Here is a 19979-nt window from a genome sequence, read left to right as displayed (position 1 = left end):
ATTTCTTTACAGGTTTTTTCTACTTAGAACAAATAAAGCTTTTTCCTTCTATAAAAAAGTTGTACAATTTCCTAATAGACTTTATGGCCGGCATTTATCATTGTAGTGTAAGTGAAGCCTTTGTCTACGCCTTTTATTTGTGCTGGTGATGTGTAGGAGCACCAGATTTATTAAATAATCGCAGAGAGTTTCATAAATTTTGTGCAGGTCACATTTTCTGAAATTTCTCTCTTCACATACACCAAAAAGCTAAGTCTGGGCTGGTGTAGTTTAGAGACTTTTGAGTGGCTTTGTGGCTTTTTTTGCGCCTTTTCATAAGAAGGAGCAGTTCATAAAACCCGTCCATATCATGTGTATTGGCAAAATCAATGGATTGCAGCAGAAATGTGTAAACCAAAAGGTGCAAAAAAGGCGAAAATAAAACCTGCTTGTACCTTAAAGGGGTTCTCCACCATAAGGTGATTTTAGTATGTACCTGGCAGACAGTAATGGACATGATTAGGAAGGATCTGCGCTTGGCCTCTGAGAGTGATCGTATGCTGAAATGATCGTATGTCGGGGCCATCGTAGGTCGAGGGGTCACTGTATTAGGTAGTTGCCAAACTTTGAGCTGAACCCCCCCCTATAACCAGCGGAGCAGTTTGTGGTATTTCACGGTAATAATAATCGTTCATCCTATGATTCACCTCCCTCTGTTTTACATCCAGCTGCCGCGTACGGCCATATATAGCTATTCACTTCACACCTATGGGGTTGAGATGTAAACAAGGCGAGCGCTGCTGAATGGTGAAGGTTTATTCTGCGTTTCCCTGTCTTTTATTCCTCGCTGGTGCGGTGTTAAATATTTACAAGCCGAGCAATAAATCTCATGGCAGACAGATGTTATGTGAGGGATGAGCAGATGGGCAATGCACGTGTGAACTAGGGGATTTTTTTTATAAGGTAATGTATCACCTAGATTTGTGTTTTTATTGATTAGAAATGTTTTTATTTTTTTTTAGAACTTATTGTAATTTTTTTTATTGTATTTTTTTTTGTCCATTATTCTGTAAGCAGCCATCTTGCCTGAGCTGTTTTTACCAGCATGTAGAGAGATGCTTTACGGCAAGCACCGTGGACATAGGCAACAATAGACATGAGCTATCCCATTCACATGAAATGGGAAACATTACTGGTCATGCTCTTGCCTTTGCAGAGGTCATTCCACAAGGAGGGGGAGGCTGATCTGTGAGCATCATCTATTGTCTACTTTATTCACTGATGTCAACTTTCCATCTGCCACATCCTTATCATTGCAGACAGAATGAATGATTTATTTTTTAAACAACACTAAAGTGGCTCTTTTTCATCCATGTGACTGATAACGGGGAGCAATAGTTTGTATTCACCTAAAGAGATTAAAGGGGTACTCCACTGAAAAACTTTATTTTTTTAATTTATTTTTTTAACTCAACTGATGACAGAAAGTTAAACAGATTTGTAAATTATTTCTATAAAAAATTCTTAACCCTTCTAGTACTTATAAGCTTCTGTATGATACACAAGAAGTTTGTTTCTTTTTGAATTTCCTTTCTGTCTGACCACAGTGCTCTCTGCTGACACCTCTGTCCATGTCAGGAACTGTCCAGAGCAGGATAAGTTTGCTATGGGGATTTGCCTGTACTCTGGACAGTTCCTGACATGGACAGAGGTGTCGGCAGGGAGCACTGTGGTCAGACAGAAAGGAAATTCAAAAAGAAAATAAGTTCTGGTGTAGCATCCAGAAGCTTATAAGTACTAGAAATATTAAGTTTTTTAAATTGAAGTAATTTACAAATCTGATAGAACAGCAAAAAGAAACGTAGGTGCACTCACCGCAACGTTAAACCTGTCACATGTGGGTGTCGGGTGGCCGGGTCACGGCATAGGCGCTTGAAGAAGCACGCACTTACGTGCGAAACTGCCGGCGTAGCCTCTGAGCGCCACAAGAAACCAGCGCCTATGCCGTGACCCGGACACCCACATGTGACAGGTTTAACTTTGCGGTGAGTGCACCTACGTTTCTTTTTGTTGTTCTGTCACGTGGGTGTCGGGTGGCCGGGCCACGGCATAGGCGCTGGTTTCTTGCGGCGCTCAGAGGCTACGCCGGCAGTTTCGCACGTAAGTGCGTGCTTCTTCAAGCGCCTATGCCGTGACCCGGCCACCGGACACCCACATGTGACAGGTTTAACTTTGCGGTGAGTGCACCTACGTTTCTTTTTGTTGTTCTGTCACGTGGGTGTCGGGTGGCCGGGCCACGGCATAGGCGCTGGTTTCTTGCGGCGCTCAGAGGCTACGCCGGCAGTTTCGCACGTAAGTGTGTGCTTCTTCCGGCCTCACGAGGCCGGAAGAAGCACGCACTTACGTGCGAAACTGCCGGCGTAGCCTCTGAGCGCCACAAGATACCAGCGCCTATGCCATGGCCCGACCACCCGACACCCACATGTGACAGTCTAGACTTTGCGGTGAGTGCACCTACGTTTCTTTTTGTTGTTCTATTGGATGCTTCATATCTGTGTCCGTGCACCCCGCAGGAGACTTTTATCGGAGAACCCTGCTATATACGTCATAGGTGATATACGTCCATGTGTGCTCTCCCTACATTTCTATCTTAGAATTTGGCATAATTTACAAATCTGTTCAACTTTCTGGCACGAGTTGATTTAAGAAAAAAATGTTTTCCAGCGGAATACCCCTTTAAAGTTTTATTTTTATTTATTTTTATTGTAATTATTTTGAAGTGTTACGTTGATCTTTTAGTAGACAGATATCTGTTGCCCCAGCGGTGATCTGATCTGCGTGAAAAGTGGTTGTTTTTTAGCACCACGTTCTGAATGTCTACATGTGTAGTTCAGCTCTGCCACGTCTGCATTTGGGTCACACCAGTGGTTCGGTCACCTCCCCAGCCTCGCGTTGTGTAGACGGGATGTGAGGGTAGGGCAGTGTATTTATCAGGACAGTACATTGAATTTCCAAGATAAATCCAAAGTGTCTAAGATTTAATTCTATTTTAATAAAACCGAATCTGCAAATTTAAAGTCTCAACTAATCCGATAGAAGTGGAACCCGTGACTTGGCTCGTCTTCACTTGTCCACATGAAAGTTATCGCTTGCGGGGATCAATGAGCGTCTTGTGCTGTCGTACCCTTTCTCTGGGGGTCCGCTGTCCGCCCATGAATGAGGCCTCTTGTAGGATTTCGGGAGGAATCTTGCCTGAAGATCCACTTGTTCTGTTTCCTGTCAATTAGCGCAGCCGTCCGGGTTCACGGATAAACACTTCTGAGACATTCCACGTATTCGGAGGCAGCGGACAAGATTGTACAATAGTGACATGTTCCATACAGGGACTTGTCTTTAAAGAGATACTCCGGTGGAAAAAAATTTTTTTTTTTAATAAACTGGTGCCACAAAGTTATACAGATTTGTAAATTACTTCTATTTAAAAATCGTAATCCTTCCAGTACTTATCAGCTGCTGTATGCTTCACCAGAAGTTGTGTAGTTCTTTTCAGTCTAATCATGGTGCTCTCTGCTTCCACCTCTGTCCATATCAGGAACTGTCTAGAGCAGGAGAGGTTTGCTATGGGGATTTGTTCCTGCTCTGGACAGTTCCTGACATGGAAAGAGGTGTCAGTAGAGAGCACTGTGGTCAGACAGAAAAGAATTCCAGAAAGAAATTCAACTTTATTTCAGCAGCTGATAAGTACTGGAAGGATTAAGATATTTTAATGGAAGTAATTTACAAATATGTTTAACTTTCTGGAACCAGTTAATTTAAAAAAAAGAATTTCCACCAGAGTACCCCTTTAACCCCTTAAGGACTGAGCCCTTTTTCGCAATTCTGACCACCGTCGCTTTACAAATTAATAACGCAAAAATGCTTTTACCGAATATTCTGATTCTGAGATTGTTTTTTCGTGACATATTCTACTTTATTTTGGTGGTAAATTTTCTGCGTTACTTGCATCCTTTTTTGGTGAAAAATCACCAAAATTTCATGAAAATTTTGAACATTTTGCATTTTTCTAACTTTGAAGCTCTCTGCTTGTAAGGAAAATGGATATTCCAAATAAATGTTATTTTTCTTCACAAACACAATATGTCCACTTTATGTTGGCATCATAAAATGGACATATTTTTGCTTTTTGAAAAAATTAGAGGGCTTCAAAGTAGAGCAGCAATTTTCAAAAATGTCATGAAAATTGCTAAATCTGAAGGGACAGATGTTACAGAACTACAACTCCCAGCATGTCTGGGCAGTCCAGGCATGTTGAGAGTTGTAGTTTGGCAACATCTGGAGGGCTACCGTTTGGGCACCACTGTAACTGTGGTCTCCAAACTGTGACCCTCCAGATGTTGCAAAACTACAACTCCCAGCATGCCCAGACAGCCAAAGGCTGTCTGGGCATGCTGGAAGTTGCAGTTTGGCCTTCGACCCCCCCCCCCCCCCCCCCATCGATTCCCTACCTGAGCCAGGATCTGGCCGTCTCCAGCGAAGATCGGGGCTCCCCAGGCATCTTCTCCTGCAGGTACCGGCCTCCATCTTCTGTCCATGTTCCCCCTCGACATCCAGGGGTGGGCAGGATGGTGGTTGCCATGGCAACCCACTGTCCTGCTCTGTCATTGGTCAGAATCAGTTCTGACCAATGGCAGGGGATAGGAGGAGATCGCAGTACTGCGACCTCACTCCTATCCCTCAGGATGATCGGGGCTGTCCCTGACAGCTCTGATCATCGCTATTTTCCGGGTGATCGGGTCACCAGAGACCCGATCAGCCCGGAATAGCAGAAAATCGCATGTCTGAATTGACATGCGATTTTCTGCGATCGCCGACATGGGGGGGGGGGGGGCCTCAGGACCCCCCTGGGCGATGTGCTGGGATGCCTGCTGAATGATTTCAGCAGGCATTCCGGTCCGATCCCCAACCGGCTAGCGGCGGGGACCGGAATTCCCACGCGCGTATGCATACGCCCCACATCCTTATGGACTCGGGATGCAGGGCGTATGCATACGCCCGGCGTCCTGAACAGGTTAAGGGGGTCTGCTGCTTATAGCTGAAGAGTTTTAGTGTTTCCCAACAAGCATGCCTCCAGCTGTTGCAAAGCTACAACTCCCAGCAGTTGGCTGTCCGGGCATGCTGGGAGTTGTAGCTTTGCATCAGCCGGAAGCCTACTGGTTGGGAAACACTGCTATAGAAGCTGGTCTCATCTAGGAGATGGGGCTTCTGGGGTTGGGAATGAGTGGAAAAAAATACCGTTAAATGCTGTGAAACTGCCATAATTTGGAAAAATACCGTGATATCCATTTTTTGGTCTTACCGCCCAGCACTATCACCAATGACTTCAGCTCAGCTGCATTGTCTGATGTAGTCTGGAATCCTCCTCTTGTCTAATCTGAGCCTTCAGCTGCCGTCCCATGCTTTGTACTGTACAGCTCTATACACCTAGTCTCATCTGAGCCTTGTGATGCTGCCCCTATACTTGACCCTTCGGCTCTTCTTAAAGAGAACCCGTCACCAAACTAAACTTTTAATATATTGGTCCTTATGTATATAAAAGACTCTTTGCTATTTACTTGCTATTAAAATTGTCAACCTTTTATATGTTTTTTAATGTGAATGAAATAACGGCCACTAGGTGGCTCTGTTCTGTTTCCTGCACAAGTCATACAGTTTGGTTTCCTCCTGACCTGGCAGAGACCAAACACAGGAAGTGCATGTGGGGCATGGCTTCGGTGACATCACTCCTGCTGGGGAACGCCCACTTTCTCCTGCTGGGAGCTCACACAATGTGAACAAGGGGAAAGGTATGATACACAGCTTTGTTTAAGATCAGAATTTTTTTTTTTTCTACGGGCAGGAGGGGTGTTGGGAGGAGTTATGGAATATAATCTGAGTTAGTTTTAGTAAATCCTTATGCAGCAATTATCAGGGACTCCAGCTCAGCTGCATTATCTGATGTAGTCTGGAATCACCTACCTTGTGTCTTCAGTTTCTCATGCTGTCCTTTTGCTTGAAACTGCAGCTCCTCTTTTTCAGGTTGACTGTGGGTTCCAAGCACCATCCCAGAAGGAAATTAAAGGGGTACTCCAGTGGAAAACATTTTTATTTATTTTTTTTAAATCAACTGGTGCCAGAAACTTAAACAGATTTGTAAATTACTTTTATTAAAAAATGTGTCCTTGCACCACTCCTTCTCTACACAGATTTATATACATTTCCTCCAAGGGGTGGATGCCAAGGGTGCTGGGGGTAGTTAAAGGGAATATATTGCCAATTTCTACTGGTTAGATGTAAAAATATGTTTGTGTTGTTTTTTTTTATTATTATTATTTTTATCTGTTTGAATTTTCTGATTTTATTTATTTATTTATGTTTTGTAAATTATGAGGGCAACCATTTAGCTTTTTATCAACATTTAAATATATATATTTTACTCTGAGCCCCATGGACATAGGCAATAATAGACAGAAGCTGTCCCATTGACATCAACAGGAAAGGTTTCCGGGCATTCACTGTGACCTTTAGCGGTCATTCCACAGTAAGGAATCTGTGAGCTTCATCTGTTGTCTTTATCTACTGGTGTCACCTCTCACTGATGATCTACTTCCAGCAGCCTCCTCCTTATCATCACAGACACAACAGGAAGTCTTAGCTTAGTTTTAGTGGTTAGAATAGAAATTGTAAGAGTTTAGTATTAATTTATGATATAGATCATTGTTTCCTAACCAGGGTGCCTCCAGCTGTTGTAAAACTACAACTCCCAGCATGTCAGGACAGCCTTTAGATGGGAAAACACTGGTATAGATTATAAAATGGAAAATTAGAGAAAACATCTTAAAAATTGTATTTACACATACAAACGTGATTTAAACAATTTATTTTCTGTTGACACGTTCTCTTTTAACAAATAGGACTCATGCTCCGCTGACTTTGATGGGCTCTTGAATAAACCGGTGTATTCAGCACAGTGTGGCAGCATTTATTCAGTACAGTATAGCAGCATATATTCAGCATAGTGTGGCAGCATATATTCAGTACAGTATAGCAGCATATATTCAGTACAGTATAGCAGCATATATTCAGCACAGTGTGGCAGCATATATTCAGTACAGTATAGCAGCATATATTCAGCACAGTGTGGCAGCATTTATTCAGTACAGTATAGCAGCATATATTCAGTACAGTATAGCAGCATATATTCAGTACAGTATAGCAGCATATATTCAGTACAGTATAGCAGCATATATTCAGTATAGTGTGGCAGCATTTATTCAGTACAGTATTGCAGCATATATTCAGCACAGTGTGGCAGCATTTATTCAGTACAGTATTGCAGCATATATTCAGCATAGTGTGGCGGCATTTATTCAGTACAGTATTGCAGCATTTATTCAGTATAGTGTAGTTGCATTTATTCAGCACAGTACTATAGCATTCATTCAGCATAGTGTGGCGGCATTTATTCAGTACAGTATTGCAGCATATATTCAGCATAGTGTGGCGGCATTTATTCAGTACAGTATTGCAGCATTTATTCAGTATAGTGTAGTTGCATTTATTCAGCACAGTACTATAGCATTCATTCAGCATAGTGTGGCGGCATTTATTCAGTACAGTATTACACCATTTGTTAAGTGAAATATGGCAGCCTTTTCAGCACCAGTAATGCTTACTACAGTATAGCAGCATTTATTCAGTATAGTGTGGCGGCATTTTTTCAGTACAGTATTGTAGCATTTATTCAGTACAGTATTGCAGCATTTATTCAGCATAGTGTGGCGGCATTTATTCAGCACACTATTGCAGCATATATTCAGCATAGTGTGGCGGCATTTATTCAGCACACTATTGCAGCATATATTCAGCATAGTGTGGCGTCATTTATTCAGTACAGCATTGCAGCATTTATTCAGTATCGTTGCATTTATTCAACATAGTGTGGCGGCATTTATTCAGTATCGTTGCATTTATTCAACATAGTGTGGCGGCATTTATTCAGTACAGCATTGCAGCATTTAATCAGTATAGTGTAGTTGCATTTATTCAGCATAGTTTGGCAGCATTTATTCAGCACAGTATTGCACTATTGTTTAGTGAAATATGGCTGCCTTTTTCAGCACCAATTTTGCTCGGCACAGTAAAATTGTTGGACCGCATTAAATGAATATGGTGTTCCAGTGCCCTAAAACCTCTTGACAAAGCCGCGTCCTGCGGCGAAACATGTCGAGGGGGGCATAGGATAGGTTTTTAATATACAGTGCGGACTCCCCCACCAACCGTGTGTACACTGCAGGTACACACAGGTAGATAATAGGTGATGCCTGGTTGGCACAGATAATTACTAATAATACGGGAGGAGAGATACACTGCAATTTTTAACTCCTTTTTTGTTGGTGTTTTGAAATAAAGTTTATACCTTTTAACAAATATATGGGAAATATAGGGAATTAGTGGATCACCTCGGTGATCTTTTGGTGAATTGGTTTAAATAACCCTCCATATATTGGTCCGCAGTTGGATCGTGTTCCAGGATTGAGCATTATTTTTGAGGTAGCAGTTCATCATTACGTGACCGGATTAAGCACTGTTCGAGGGGTGTATAGGGGGCAGGGTATACGGGAGGATACATTGGAGAAGACTATGTTTCCATTCCACTCTGGACAGATGAGTGACGTCCACTTTCTGTCTTGTGCCTATGATTATCGACTTATTGGTGAATTGCTACAAATGGCGGCATCACGGGGGATTTGTCAGCTACTCGGCTAATATCATGGAAAAAAATGCAGGTTGGTTCCAGCAATTGCAAGTAAAATCACGGACATCTTTTATTCAAGTTGTGCAAACATACAAAAAATTGCAGGACAGCCGTACGGCTGTCCTGCAATTTTTTGTATGTTTGCACAACTTGAATTAAAGAAGTCTGTGATTTTACTTGCAATTGCTGGAACCAACCTGCATTTTTTTCCATAATGTCCGTGTGTCCAGGATCAAGGATACGGGAACCGCACAACCGCAGGCGAGGACTGTTATACATTGTGAGCTGGACGCATAGCATGTGCTGTATTATTCAGCTAATATCCATTGATCTGAATGTGTTACTTCTGGTTTCCGGGGTTTATTCTATCGCATGGTGTATAAATGGACGTATTCTAGTTCCTGGCATATTATAGGGGGGGGGGGGGAAGCAATATCCTCTACTTTCTGTTACTTTCCTGCATCTTTTTTTTTTGCCAAAAAAACGATCATCACATGAGTCTCGTCTACAGCTAAAAATACAGCGTTTGGGAAAATGTCACAATGTGACTCCTTGGCCCCGGGTCCTATTATTCTGTGACGGAGATAAGTTATTCAGCAGCTGGAGAAAAGAGGCCAGCGCTCTCCCATGGCTCCGGGTCCCCGTCCTGAACCGCTATTTATATGGTGTGGGGGGAGGGGGGGGGGTCCTGCACTTGTCGCTTACAATCTGCTGTATGATGTATCCGAGACCGCCAGACCAGCGTAGTACTTTGAAGGTGACCTGATAATCAATCATGGGAACATACATCCCTGCAGTGTTCTATTAAAGGGGTACTCCGGTGAAAATCTTAAAAAAATTATTATTATTTTTTTTTTTTTTAAATCAACTGGTGCCAGAAAGTTAAACAGATTTGTAAATTACTTCTATTAAAAAATCTTAATCCTTCCTGTACCTATTAGCTGCTGAATACTACAGCGGAAATTCTTTACTTTTTGAAACACTGAGCTCTCTGCTGACATCACGAGCACAGTGCTCTCTGCTGACATCTCTGTCCATTTTAGGAACTGTCCAGAGCAGCATATGTTTGCTATGGGGATTTCCTTTTACTCTGGACAGTTCCTAAAATGGACAGAGATGTCAGCAGAGAGCACTGTGCTCATGATGTCAGCAGAGAGCTCTGTGTTCCAAACTGAAAAGAATTTCCACTGTAGTATTCAGCAGCTAATAAGTACAGGAAGGATTAAGATTTTTTAATAGAAGTCATTTACAAATCTGTTTAACTTTCTGACACCAGTTGATTTTAAAAAGGAGTGCTCCACTGGGAAACCTTTTTTTTTTTTTTGTTTTTTTTTTTTGTTTTTATCAACTGGTGCCAGAAAGTTAAACACATTTTTAAATTACTTATATTAAAAAATCTTAATCCTTCTAGTACTTATCAGCTGCTGTATGCTCCACAGGAAGTTCTTTTCTTTTTGAATTTCCTTTCTTTCTGACCACAGTGCTCTCTGCTGACACCTCTGTCCGTATCAGGAACTGTCCAGAGCAGGATATGTTTGCTATGGGGTTTTCCCCCTACTCTGGACAGTTCCTGACATGGACAGAGGTGTCAGCAGAGAGCACTGTGATCAGACAGAAAGGGAATTCAAAAATAAAAGAACTTCCTGTGGAGCAAATAGCAGCTAATAAGTACTGGAAGTATTAATATTTTTTTTTTATAGAAGTAATTTACAAATATGTTTAACTTTTTATGGCACCAGTTGATTTAAAAAAAAATGTTTTCCAATGGAGTACACCTTTAAATAAGATGTTCTGCAACTCTCTAATGTACTTTGTGTTTCAATTCTCCACTTTGTTCAGGATATCTGCTTGCTGTCAGTGAAAGAAAACATTCATATTTACATCCGGAGGCTGGAATTTAAAAAAAATGAACCTCCAGAGAAGTAATAATTCTCACAGCTGAGATGTCTCCAGTCCAAACAATCTCCTCCTAAGCTAAACACACCAGCAGCAGAAATCTCCCTCCTGTCCTGTTAGTTTGCTACAATGTATCAGTGCAGATTAAAATGTATCAGTCTGTTTAGGATTCACTGGACTGGATACATTTGTAATAAACCCTCATCTGTGAGAAACATTAGTAAGGCCCCTTTCACACTACAGGTATCATCCTGTAAAAAAAAAAACCTCCGTTATTACTCCTGGAAAAAAGTCCTGAAAACGGCCGTCCAAAAATCCCGTTTATGTCAATGGAATTTTTTGAACATCCTTTCACATCAGGTATGTCCGTTAGGAAGTCTCATAGGCATCTTAGGCATGCGGTGTTGTTTAAAGGGGTACTCCGGTGGAAATAAAAAATAAAAATCATCAACTGGTGCCAGAAAGTTACAGATTTGCTAATTACTTCTATTAAAAAATCTTAATCCTTCCAGTACTTATTAGCTGCTGAATACTACAGAGGAAATGATTTTCTTTTTGGAACACAGTGCTCTCTGCTGACATCACGAGCACAGTGCTCTCTGCTGACATCTCTGTCCATTTTAAGAACTGTCCAGAGTAGGAGAAAGTCTCCATAGCAAACATATGCTGCTCTGTGACAGTTCCTAAAATGGACAGAGGTGTCAGCAGAGAGCACTGTGCTCGTGATGTCAGCAGAGAGCTCTGTGTTCCAAAAAGAAAAGCATTTCCTCTGTAGTATTCAGCAGCTAATAAGTACTGGAAGGATTAAGATTTTTTTTATAGAAGTCATTTACAAATCTGTTTAACTTTCTGGCACCAGTTGATTAAAAAAAAAAAAAAAAAAGTTTTGCATCGGAGTGCCCCTTTAAAGGGAGCAGCAGTCGCCTATCCATGCTCTCACTTGCAGGATGGATCTTTCAGTTCACAAGTCAGTAACAGTGTATTACAGTGTTTCCCAAGCAGGGTGCCTCCAGCTGTTGCAAAACTACAGCTCACAGCATGCTCGGACAGCCAAGGGCTGTCCGAGCATGTTGGGAGTTGTAGTTTTGCAACAGCTGGAGGCACCCTGCTTGGGAAAAAGCGGTAAAGAAGTTTTCTGCATAGGAAGTTAAAGTGCTGCTGTCTCATCCTCAGCATGAGAAATATGGGAAAATATGATTCATTAATGGAGGGAGGGGGGGGGGTATTAACCCCGACCGCAGATAGTGTCACATTGAGGGGGCTCGGTAGGGCAGTGACTGGGAGAAGCCGTTCTCAATCTATGGGGGGGGGGGATTTGGTGGCCCCGGCAAGAACGTGCAAGAGCTTTTAAGTCACCAGAGGGATTCCAGGTTTAAAGTGCCTGGACGGGTGGCATGCGTCCAACATTAACAATCCACATAGCAGAGCTGGGAGGCGGCAGCTGCGAGACTGAGATCAGTTGCAGATTGTCACGTTAGCTTTTCTGTGCGGCCGGGGTAAGTCATGAAAGCGGGTTTACTGCTAGCTCTTTGCATTGGTCCTGTACATATGTAGCAGAGTTGATTTGGCAATTTTACTCTTTGAGGTTGCATGGCAGTGATCTGGTTTTGATTCTTGGTAGCAGTCCTATGTAAAACTCCTTAACAGAATTGTAAGAAATGACTAGGCCCCAGGAACATATCTCTTTTGTTTTAACATGTGTGGATGATGTACATCATCCGTCTTTATGCCTTTGTAAGATGACAAGATGTACTCCATGTCCTGCTATGCCCCATCCCTTTCTGGCCTGATGCACCTGGTATGTAATGGTCTGCTGTGGCTTACCGACCAATGCGCCTGGCACTTCTAGCTCTGCTGCAAATGGTGCCTTTTTCTCTGCTGCACCTGCTACATCTCCTTCCTGCTATTCTCTTCTGTTCTGCACCTCCTATACTACCCTGCTGTAGCAAAGGACATTGTTCCTGCTGTGCTGGGTGACGTTGGCCCTGCTGTGCCAGGTGACATTATTCCTGCTGTGCCGGGTGACGTTGGCCCTGCTGTGCCAGGTGACATTATTCCTGCTGTGCCGGGTGACGTTGGCCCTGTTGTGCCGGGTGACGTTGGCCCTGTTGTGCCGGGTGACGTTGGCCCTGTTGTGCCGGGTGACGTTGGCCCTGTTGTGCCGGGTGACGTTGGCCCTGTTGTGCCGGGTGACTTTGGCCCTGTTGTGCCGGGTGACTTTGGCCCTGTTGTGCCGGGTGACATTGGCCCTGCTGTGCCGGGTGACATTGGCCCTGCTGTGCCGGGTGACATTGGCCCTGCTGTGCCGGGTGACATTGGCCCTGCTGTGCCGGGTGACATTGGCCCTGCTGTGCCGGGTGACATTGGCCCTGCTGTGCCGGGTGACATTGGCCCTGCTGTGCCGGGTGACATTGGCCCTGCTGTGCCGGGTGACATTGGCCCTGCTGTGCCGGGTGACATTGGCCCTGCTGTGCCGGGTGACATTGGCCCTGCTGTGCCGGGTGACATTGGCCCTGCTGTGCCGGGTGACATTGGCCCTGCTGTGCCGGGTGACATTGGCCCTGCTGTGCCGGGTGACATTGGCCCTGTTGTGCCGGGTGACATTGGCCCTGTTGTGCCGGGTGACATTGGCCCTGTTGTGCCGGGTGACATTGGCCCTGTTGTGCCGGGTGACATTGGCCCTGCTGTAGCAAACGACATTGGCCCTGCTGTGCCGGGTGACATTGGCCCTGCTGTGCCGGGTGACATTGGCCATGCTGTAGCAAACAACATTGTTCCTGCTGTGCTGGGTGACATTGGCCCTGCTGTAGCAAAGGACATTGGCCCTGCTGTGCCGTGGGACATTGGCCCTGCTGTGCCGTGGGACATTGGCCCTGCTGTGCCGTGGGACATTGGCCCTGCTGTGCCGGGGGACATTGGCCCTGCTGTGCCGGGGGACATTGGCCCTGCTGTGACGGGGGACATTGGCCCTGCTGTGTCCAGTGCTTTCTGTCCTGTTGCGCCACCTTCTCTTCTGCTCTACTGCACCCAGCATCTCCTGTTCTGTCCTGCTGTGCCAAATGCCTTTTGTCCTTCTGTGCCACCTCGTGTTATGCTCTTCTGCACCCAGCACCTCTTACTGCTCTGCCTGTCATTTTTCGCCCATTGTACTGACATACTAATGGCATTCTTATAGTATGTTTATGTTTCCATCACAGCTGTAATGTTCTTGTCTTGCTCAAGTTGCCCTGAGAATGCCACAGCTCAGATACTGTAGCGTTAGTCAGTGGGGGAGGGGGCTCCCTCTGCGGTGACAGCTGACATTCCCCATGACATACGTCCTCTTCTGAGCGCCCGCTCATCACTCATCCTTTTTTTTTTTTGTTTTTTTACAGTACGATACTAGAGGAGGAAAAACTACAGCAAGAGGAGCGGATGAGGATGGAGTCCAGGAGGCAGGTGACTGTGTCGTGGGATTCAGGGGGCTCCGATGAGGCTCCACCAAAGGTCAGTCACTTATCAGGGGGCACATATTTTCTATTGTTGCATTTAGATATAGACGTGTCTCCTGTCGACTTGGAAACTTCTTATCTGGAGCTCAATGCAAGGTCCTCTTTACTTACATAGTGATGCCCAATATAGATCACCACCACCTTGGTTCTTGTCTTCATGTATTGGAATGTGCAGGCAGCATATATAGTGTGCCATTTATTATTTATTATGTATAGTGTGCCATTTATTATGTATAGTGTGCCATTTATTATTTATTATGTATAGTGTGCCATTTATTATGTATAGTGTATAGTATGCCATTTATTATGTATAGTGTATAGGATGCCATTTATTATGTATAGTGTATAGTATGCCAGATAATGTATAGTGTATAGGATGCCATTTATTATGTATAGTGTATAGGATGCCATTTATTATGTATAGTGTATAGGATGCCATTTATTATGTATAGTGTATAGTAGGCCATTTATTATGTATAGTGTATAGTATGCCATTTATTATGTATAGCATGCCATTTATTATGTATAGTATGCCATTTATTATGTATAGTATGCCATTTATTATGTATAGTGTATAGAATGCCATTTATTATGTATAGTGTGCCATTTATTATGTATAGTATGCCATTTATTATGTATAGTATGCCATTTATTATGTATAGTATGCCATTTATTATGTATAGTGTATAGTATGCCATTTATTATGTATAGTGTATAGTATGCCATTTATTATGTATAGTGTATAGTATGCCATTTATTATGTATAGTATGCCATTTATTATGTATAGTATGCCATTTATTATGTATAGTATGCCATTTATTATGTATAGTATGCCATTTATTATGTATAGTGTATAGAATGCCATTTATTATGTATAGTGTATAGTATGCCATTTATTATGTATAGTGTATAGTATGCCATTTATTATGTATAGTATGCCATTTATTATTTATTATGTATAGTATGCCAGTTATTATGTATAGTGTATAGTATGCCATTTATTATGTATAGTGTATAGTATGCCATTTATTATGTATAGTATGCCATTTATTATGTATAGTGTATAGTATGCCATTTATGTATAGTATGCCATTTATTATGTATAGTGTATAGTATGCCATTTATTATGTATAGTATGCCATTTATTATGTATAGTGTATAGTATGCCACTTATTATGTATAGTGTATAGAATGCCATTGATTATGTATAGTGTATAGTGTGCCACTTATTATGTATAGTGTATAGTATGCCATTTATTATGTATAGTATGCCATTTATTATGTATAGTGTATAGAATGCCATTGATTATGTATAGTGTATAGTGTGCCATTTATTATGTATAGTGTATAGTATGCCAGTTATTATGTATAGTGTATAGGATGCCATTTATTATGTATAGTGTATAGGATGCCATTTATTATGTATAGTGTATAGGATGCCACTTATTATGTATAGTGTATAGTATGCCAGTTATTATGTATAGTGTATAGTATGCCAGATAATGTATAGTGTATAGGATGCCATTTATTATGTATAGTGTATAGGATGCCATTTATTATGTATAGTGTATAGGATGCCACTTATTATGTATAGTGTATAGGATGCCATTTATTATGTATAGTGTATAGGATGCCATTTATTATGTATAGTGTATAGGATGCCACTTATTATGTATAGTGTATAGGATGCCACTTATTGTGTATAGTATGCCACTTATTGTGTATAGTGTATAGTATGCCATTTATTGTGTATAGTATGCCACTTATTATGTATAGTCTATAGCAGTGGTCTTCAACCTGCAGACCTCCAGATGTTGCAAAACTACAACTCCAAGCATGCCCGGACAGCCGTTTGCTGTCCGGGCATGCTGTGAGTTGTAGTTTTGCAACATCTGGAGGTCCGCAGGTTGGAGAACACTGGTCTTCAGTATGACAATTATTTCATATTGGTTCTGTCTTAACAGTTTGCAAACTTTCAGCATGTGTGAATGGAAACTAAGGAAATTGCTATTTGAGCACTTTTCCAATATTTTTACAGAAATTAACCTTTTGATTTCTTAGCTTTTCTTGACTGCACATTGTTTCTTTAAAGACTTCCCTGACATTTGTTTTGTATGTTTTGTATGTATTCATAGTGTTACTATCGGCTGCAGAGTTTCCTCTCAGGAAGCCGCTGTCCTGGTGTTAGGAGTAGTTATCGTTTGCCGTCTCATCAGTGCAGGAATAATAACAAGAACATTAAAGTTTTATGTAAACTTGTTTTACACAATAAAGTGTATTCTGTATGTGCAGATATAGGGTTGTATATTGCTCCTTCAGTGTATTGTGGGGGGGGGGTCTAAGGTCATGTGATTACGGCCTCCAACCATGACTGATCTGTTCGTGCATGTTTATAATGATAAATTGGGCAAGATCAGCAGCTTAGACTAGGATGACATCAGTGTGGGAGGATTCTATTTAATAGCAGTAAATGGAACCGGCCAGTCCGCTGCATGATGCACACCAATGGAGCCAGACAAACCCCATTGGTTTCCCATCATACAAACAGAGCCTCCGACATAGATGTGTACCTAGCCATAAAGGGGTTATCCAGGATTAGGAAGACAAAGCTCTTGTTTTTTTTTACTTTTTTTTTTTTTTTTTTATTTAAACAGCGCCACCCTTCTCCTCAGGTTGCACGTGGTATTGCAGCTTAGTTCCACTAAAGTAAATGAAGCCAATTTGTAATACCAGACACAACCTGAGTAACAGGGATGGAGCTGTTTTTTGAAGGAATCTGCGCTGTCTTTTTTTTTTTCCTGGATAACTCCTCTAAAAAGGGTTCTCTACTAATTCTTAGAAGGGTCCCCAAAAATAGTGTCATTCTGAAAGCAGCCGCAGCGATCAGCTGTGATCTGTCGGGAAACCTCGGCAGCAAGGCCGGATTCTCACTTCGGAGATTCCAAGTGCGGCCAGAGCCGAATCAAACACACTAGGACAACGCAGACTTTGCTGTCCCTATAGACAAATTCAATGTTCTACAAGAATTTTTCAAAGGGGATTTTCCGGGCGGAAAGTCCACCTCGAAAACTTCAGTGTGCACTGTGCAAAACAATCCCATTGCCAACAATGGGACTCTGCTGCACCAGAATTTCCGAGCGGTATTTTAAAAACGGAATTCCGCTTGGACATTCCGCAGTGTGAACCTGGCCTTAGTGTTAATCTTCTCTACAGCACCACTGCAGGAGAAAGGAAGTATTGCACAACTACCGATACATTATAACAGGTTGTTCATATTATGAAAACGTCTGCAACTTTCCAATACGACTACTTTTGTGTTTATTTTTCTAGAACTCTCCTTGTTGTCAAAACAGGTGGCTAAGGGGCTGTTCCATCTAGACCAGTGGTCTTCAACCTGCGTACCTCCAGATGTTGCAAAACTACAACTCCCAGCATGCCCGGACAGCCAACGGCTGTCCGGGCATGCTGGGAGTTGTAGTTTTGCAACATCTGGAGGTCCGCAAGTTGGAGACCACTGATCTAGACCATAGTTTCCCAACCAGTGTGCCTCCAGCTGTTGCCAAACTACAACTCCCAGCATGCCCGAACTGCCAAACTCTGTCCGGTCATGTTGGGAGTTGTAGTTTTGTAACAGCTGGAGGCACACTGATTGGGAAACAGTGAGTGTGATCATTATTGGGGCTGCATATAGACTAGATGGCGCCATTATGGAAACAACTAGAGATGAGCGAACTTACAGTAAATTCGATTCGTCAAGAACTTCTCGGCTCGGCGGTTGCTGACTTTTCCTGCATAAATTAGTTCAGCTTTCCGGTGCTCCCGTGGGCTGGAAAAGGTGGATACAGTCCTAGGAGACTCTTTCTTAGGACTGTATCCACCTTTTCCAGCCCACGGGAGCACCTGAAGGCTGAACTAATTTATGCAGGAAAAGTCATCAACTGCCGAGCTGAGAAGTTCGTGACTAGAGATGAGCGAACTTACAGTAAATTCGATTTGTCACGAACTTTTCGGCTCGGCGGTTGCTGACTTTTCCTGCATAAATTAGTTCAGCTTTCCGGTGCTCCCGTGGGCTGGAAAAGGTGGATACAGTCCTAGGAGACTCTTTCCTAGGACTGTATCCACCTTTTCCAGCCCACCGGAGCACCGGAAAGCTGAACTAATTTATGCAGGAAAAGACATCAACTGCCGAGCCGAGAAGTTCGTGACGAATCGAATTTGCTGTAAGTTCGCTCATCTGTAGAAACAACCCCTAAATGAACCTTTCCAAGGAGTGATTGTCACTAAACAGTTGTATTTCAGAAAGCAGGAACAACACTTACATTGTGAGGTCCTGTATACAGCTGTATAGGGGTCGGGGGGCCGAGCTGTTGATTGACTTGCATACATTATAGAGGTTACAGGGTCATCATTGTGTTTCCTGTCAGTGCACCTGTCCTAGTGCCCCCCGCTCTGGGTGTCATTGGTGACAGCTGCTGATCTGATGCGTCCCCCACATGTCAGTGGCCTGTATTAGGTTACAGCTCTACCTCTGCTTATTCTTGCCTATTCTTGGATTGCAGCCCAGCAGACCCGGATATCCGAGCCCAAGGTCCAGCGAAGGTTTCTTCCCCAGTCCCCAGCACATGGTGCAGCCAAACCACTACCAGGTAATGTAGGTTCTGTAACTTTGGTCAGTGGGATTTCCCACTACTGGTGTTTTGCACCTTCTATCTTTAAAGGGGTATTCCAGGAAAAACCTTTTTATATATATATATATATATATATATATATATATATATATATCAACTGGCTCCGGAAAGTTAAACAGATTTGTAAATTACATCTATTAAAAAAATCTTAATCCTTCCAATAGTTATTAGCTTCTGAAGTTTTCTGTCTTAACCGCTCAGTGATGAGGTCACGTCCCGGGAGCTGTGCATGATGGGAAAATATCCCCATAGGAACTGCACAGCTCCCGGGACGTGAGTCATCAGAGAGCAGTTAGACAGAAAACAACAACTCAACTTCAGAAGCTAATAACTATTGGAAGGATTAAGATTCATTAATAGAAGTAATTTACAAATCTGTTTAACTTTCCGGAGCCAGTTGATATATAAAAAAAAAAGTTTTGGCCTGGATAACCCCTTTAAAAGGGGTACTCCGGTGTAAAACATTTTTTTATTTTTATTTTATTTTTTTAAATCAACTGATGCCAGAAAGTTAAACAGATTTGTAAATTACTTCTATTAAAAAAAAAATCTTTACCCTTCCTGTACTTTTTAGCAGCTGTATGCTACAGGGGCAATTCTTTTCTTTTTGAATTTCTTTTTGTCGTGTCCACAGTGCTCTCTGCTGACACCTGATGGCCGTATCAGGAACTGTCCAGAGCAGGAGAAAGTCCTCATAGCAAACCTATGCTGCTCTGGACAGTTCCTGACACGGACAGAGGTGTCAGCAGAGAGCACTGTGGACAAGGTGAAAAAGAAATTCAAAAAGAAAAGAATTTCCTCTGTAGCATACAGCTGCTAAAAATTACTGGAAGGGTAAAGATTTTTTTAATAGAAGTCATTTACAAATCTGTTTAACTTTCTGGCACCAGTTCATTAAAAAAAAAAAAAAAGTTTTCCACTGGAGTACCCCTTTAATTTGTGTGTGACCTTAATTTTAAAGTGATGTATAATAATATCCTATAGTCAAATATGAATGCGGATGACCTGCAATACCTGCCACAGTCTATGACAGTGTTTCCCAACCATGGTGCCTCCAGGTGTTGCAAAACTACAACTCCCAGCATGCCTGGACAGCCTATGCCTATGGTTTTGCAACATCTGGAGGCACC

At 42.5% G+C, this 19979-nt stretch overlaps 1 protein-coding gene across 22 annotated transcripts in view; it reads left to right on the top strand.

Moving 5' to 3' along the window:
• PTK2 (protein tyrosine kinase 2) overlaps positions 1–19979 on the top strand; it is a 360567-nt gene that overhangs the window by 298863 nt on the left and 41725 nt on the right. For all 22 annotated transcript variants that reach the window (XM_056522839.1, XM_056522834.1, XM_056522836.1 and 19 more), the window contains 2 exons: positions 14044–14155; positions 18721–18807. In XM_056522839.1, coding sequence (XP_056378814.1) covers positions 14044–14155; positions 18721–18807 — 199 coding nt within the window. The remainder of the gene's footprint in view (positions 1–14043; positions 14156–18720; positions 18808–19979) is intronic.

Source organism: Hyla sarda, chromosome 5, assembly GCF_029499605.1.
Source record: "Hyla sarda isolate aHylSar1 chromosome 5, aHylSar1.hap1, whole genome shotgun sequence".
Lineage (NCBI taxonomy): Eukaryota > Metazoa > Chordata > Amphibia > Anura > Hylidae > Hyla > Hyla sarda.
Note: the sequence above shows the minus strand (reverse complement) of the source record. Positions and strands in the feature narration are given on the sequence as shown.